This window comes from Plasmodium falciparum, assembly GCF_000002765.6.
Source record: "Plasmodium falciparum 3D7 genome assembly, chromosome: 4".
Taxonomy (NCBI): domain Eukaryota; phylum Apicomplexa; class Aconoidasida; order Haemosporida; family Plasmodiidae; genus Plasmodium; species Plasmodium falciparum.
Genome location: NC_004318.2, coordinates 460001 through 465000, shown reverse-complemented (window position 1 = coordinate 465000; position 5000 = coordinate 460001). Strand labels below are relative to the sequence as shown.

The following is a 5000-nucleotide window of genomic DNA, read 5'->3' as shown; positions in this document are numbered from 1 at the left end:
AATATAAACAAAATATAGCACATAAATATATAATACAAAGTAATATTAATATTATATCCTTGATGTTGAAAATTTTTAATTATTTTCATATACTTGTTATCTCATTAATCTTTTATCTAAACCTTCATTCTATGTATACTCTATTTATTGATTTAGATATTGATGATACTTTAAAGTTTCAGCATGATCAAGAGTTCTTAAATTATTTTAAAAGATATCAGGATTTTAATAATCAACTCTTTGATTCCTTCCGTTCCGACGACAGATGACATCTCGATAAAATAAATATAAGCAAAAATGAAATAGAAATATTACATCTGCTTATATGTATAAATGTAATCATATAAATGTAATTATATAAATGTAATTATATAAATGTAATTATATAAATTTAATTATATAAATGTAATTATATAATTTTTCGAAAAAAAAACAAAATAAACCACGTGTACAAATTTATAATGTGTATACACACATATATAGATTTGCTTTTATTTTCCTATTAAATTACCTTTTTTTTTTTTTTTGTATGCTAATAAAAATATTATATATATATATATATATATATTCCTATTTTTATTATTTTTAATTTTTTTTTAATATTTTAAAATTATCATTTTTTTAAAATGTCTTATATAATTTTTTCGTGTGTATATATATGTTAATAATATATATATATATATATATTTATTTATTTATTTATTTATTTATTATACATATATATGAATGTGCTTACAAAAGCACATATTTTTTTAAGAACTTTAAAAAACAAATTAAAATTTTTAAATAGTTATTATAAATTTTTTAATGCACAATTTAACTATACTGCTAAATAAGGGAGTAAAATATAAAAATATAATATTAACAATATATATGAAAATAAATATTTTATTCCAAATATTTATTTAATACTTGGGATTCTACATAAAAAATAAATAAATAAATAAATAAATTAATATATCTATTTAATTTCCTAGTTTTATTTTAATTCTTCATGTGAATATATTTTCTTTTTTCTTTTTTAAACTTTAAAAATTGGCTAAATGGAAGAGGAAGAAAATATTCCTGTAATAATTTTAGACCCAGGTTCATGGTTACATTTGAATTATACAGACACATAAAACTATATATGTGTATTCTGTCATTAAATTTTTTTTTTTTTTTTTGTTCATGTCTAGGAAAATAAAAATTGGTTTCGCCAAGGACGATTTTCCTAACGATGAAATTCCTTGTGTATATATTGAGTATACATATGATATATAAATATAAATGAATAAATAAATAAATAAATAAATAAATAAATATATATATATATATATATATTGTATTGAAAAGATATATACAAATGATCTGATTGTAAAAATATTATTATATATGGCAACTTTCTTTTTTTTGGTAGAAAAATTAGTGATAAATCAAAAGACATAAAAGTAATAAAAAAGTGATTACCTTAAAAAATATAACATATATTATATACATATTTATATATTTATATATTTACATATTTACATATTTTAATATTTACATATTTACATATTTATGTTTGTATTTAGTTTGGTATTGAAGCTGTTGAAGATTACATGAAAATTAGATATAACCATACAAAATCTCATATGATAAAAGAAAACGACTTTGGCCATAAAGAAGGTTAACCAAAAAAAAGAAACAAGATATATATATATAAATATATACATATATATAATATATTTAATATATGTTATTTAATCTTATTGTTTAGGGATGAGTAATTTGGTTAATGTTAAGATGACATTTGCCGACCCTCGACATCCGTTAAGCAATAATAATTTCAACGATGTACTTGAAATATACAATTATCTTATAAATGTATAAATAAGGGGAAAAAAAAAAAAAAATAAAATAAAATAAAATAAAATAAATAAATAAATAAATACCATAATTATACATATATATATATATATATATATATATATATATATATATTTTATATATAGAAATTAAATATAAATACCGACAAGTATAACATTTTAATAGTTATCCCAGAACGTGTAGAAAAATTATTTTTATCCAATATTTTAAGATGGGCATTTAAAATTCATAATTTCTTGTCTATATCATTTATTTATAATGCGCTAGCAGCAACATATTATTACGGAATAAAAACAGGTTTTTAATATAAAAAAAAATTATACCATAAATAAATAAATATATAAATATATAAATATATATATATATATATATATATTTTTCTTTTTAATTTATTCATTTATATATTTCCTTTTTATCTTGTTTTTCAAAAGCCCTTGTAGTTGATATAGGCGAAAGCGGCAGTAGGGTCACGCCCGTTGCCGAAAATCATGGAGTGTTTTTTGACTTCATCAAAAATAATGAAATTAGTGGATACTTAATTAGTAAATATATTTCTAACTTTGTTAAAATTGATGAAAGTTATATTGATTATATTCTTATTCAGGATTATAAAGAAATGAATAGCTATGTTAGTCTTGATGTTGATAAAAATATAAAAATGTATAGTGAATGTAACGGTCTCATTAAACCATATAAAATACCTTATACTAATATTTATATAGATCCTAAAAGTGAAATATTAAGTCATGAAATTTTTTTCCAACCAGAATTTTTGGCTCATATGCCAGGAAATTTCTATAAACAAAATATTATATCATTAAGTCAACTAATTTTTGAAGCTATTTCTTCTTGCCCTATAGATTTAAGAAAACAATTCTTTGATAATATTATTTTAATAGGAGGTGTTTCCAATTGTATTAATTTTAGTCAAAGATTAAAAAAAGAATTATTACACATACTTAAGGAAAAAAATTATAGTGAAAATACAAATATAAATATTAAAAAATTAACCATGTCGCATATTTCCTCTTACTTAGGAGGCACGAAATATAGTAAAATACTCTACCATAATAAAAATAAATGGGTAACTAGCCATGAATATCATGCTTCAAATAAAAATCAAATAATACAAAAGCTTTTAATGTGGGCTAATATTTTATAACATAAAAATAAAAAAAGTATTTACCTTATAAAGAAATAAACAATAATATATATTATATATCACTGTTATTTGGTTTTTTTTAATAATATGAATAAATATATATATAAATAAATATATATATATATATATATATATATAAATATATTTTTTATTTATATATATATTTTTTATTTTTTTTTATGAACAAGTCATATTGTTCAGGTAAAAAATTACATATTGTACAGGCAAAAGTACACATTTAATAATTTCCCATTCTTATGTTTAATATTATTATTACTCCTGTTAAAATATAATATATCATTTTGTAATAACACTTAAATTATACCTTTATAATTCCTAATATTATATAAAAGATGAGAGATGGGTGGGGAAAAAATATGCAAGGTGTATACAAAAAAAATTATATAAATAAATAAATAAAATATAGAGACTTGTTTATATAATCATATACACATATGAAAATGTATAAAAAAATGCATTTATATCTTCACACATATATATATATATATATATATATATGTGTGTGAATATAAAATTTTTTACATATTTCTTCTTAGAGGAAGAAGATAGAATCACTTTTGTAAAACTTGTTCAAATTGTTTGTCTTCAAATTTAGATTTAAATTATATTTCTTCATAATATCAATATAATATTTATATTTGCGTTGTTGTAAGTGTTTGTCTTTTTTATTTTTTAAAACATCGATTTGATTATATTTGGAAGAAAAGCTTGTTTTATTTTCCAAGGGTAGTTTTTGTTTAAATATGTAAGCAAGTTTTCTATTGATGGCTTCTGAACCATCTGGTAGAATTAAATTGTTATATTCATTTAATTCAGGTTTGATGTATCCAAATTCTTCTAATACTTGATAAATTTTATTATAGTCAATATTTTTATTTAGATCTGTTTCTTTTATTTTATAATCGTCGCTACTATTATCATCACTGGTATTATCATGATTATCATAAGAGTTTGATAAAGATGTATCTTGGTTCTTTTCTTTTTTTAATATATAACTATCATTAGGATAGTCCTCAGAATTATTGTCTGTATCATTAGAAAGTTTCTTTTTCGTAAGAACATTGTTATTTTCCAAATGGTTGTCATTATGATGATTTTGATTTTTATTATCATGAATTTGTAATTGTTTCTCTTTATTTTGTTCGTGATTTAACATATAGAGGAGTAATTTTTTATCTTGTTTATTATTAATATATTTATTTAATAAATCAACATAAGTTTTTGAGAAGTCATAATATTTTTGGATATAGACCATAAAATTGGTATGTAACTTCGTATGGCTTTTACAAATCATATGTGCTTGTAAAGATTTAACACATTTCGCATATTTAAAACAATAGATACATATATTTTCTTCATATATTTTCTTTCCAATTGTTAATAGGATTTTTTTCACATTGGTTACGTATTTTAAATCAGGAATATAAAATGTATAAGTATCATTCATATGTTTTATATTTTCTTCTATGGAATTAAAAATACGATTATCAAAAAAACAGACAGCTGGATTGTCATATTTAGCATTTTTTGTTAAAAGTACATTTTCTTTTGTAGCGTATTTTATATTGTTATTATTTGATGTGGATGAAACATTTGAATGATTGTTATGTTCATTGGTATGATTATTCGATTTGGTCACATGATTATTATTATTATAATTATTTTGATTGATTGCATTATGATCATTATTAATATTATTAAAATTCGTGATATTTTTTTCCTTTTTTTTTTTATTACTTTCGTTACGTTTTTTATGACTTAAATGGCTCCCTTGATTTTCTCTTTTGTCTTTCTTTTGATTTTCTTGATCTTCATTTTTTTTTAAATTTTTTAATTTTTCATTAAAAACATATTCATTTACTGAATGTAGATTTAATAATTTTCTTTTCAAATTATATTTATGCCATTCGGATTTAAAATGATAACGAAAGAAGGAATAATTATATATTTGTATATTACATGTATGACA

General features: G+C 19.6%; 3 protein-coding genes across 3 annotated transcripts in view; 2 read left to right on the top strand and 1 right to left on the bottom strand.

Annotated features, from left to right (window-relative positions):
• The window catches only part of PF3D7_0410000 (erythrocyte vesicle protein 1), a gene marked incomplete at both ends in the record, with an annotated part of 2608 nt that extends 2339 nt beyond the window's left edge, over window positions 1-269 (top strand). Inside the window, one exon of the mRNA XM_001351379.1 lies at window positions 1-269. This exon is cut by the window's left edge and continues 2141 nt beyond it. Within this exon, the coding sequence (XP_001351415.1) occupies window positions 1-269 (269 nt within the window).
• Window positions 270-1043: 774 nt separating this feature from the next.
• Window positions 1044-3010, top strand: PF3D7_0409900 (actin-like protein, putative; the record flags this gene model as incomplete). Its single annotated transcript, XM_001351378.2, has 7 exons — window positions 1044-1093; window positions 1179-1244; window positions 1400-1430; window positions 1554-1647; window positions 1739-1845; window positions 1974-2145; window positions 2280-3010. 7 exons carry the CDS (start codon window positions 1044-1046, stop codon window positions 3008-3010), a joined length of 1251 nt encoding a protein of 416 aa, XP_001351414.2.
• A 553-nt stretch (window positions 3011-3563) lies between these two features.
• Window positions 3564-5000, bottom strand: part of PF3D7_0409800 (zinc finger protein, putative) — a gene marked incomplete at both ends in the record, with an annotated part of 1728 nt that continues 291 nt past the window's right edge. Inside the window, one exon of the mRNA XM_001351377.1 lies at window positions 3564-5000. This exon is cut by the window's right edge and continues 291 nt beyond it. Coding sequence (XP_001351413.1) covers window positions 3564-5000 — 1437 coding nt within the window.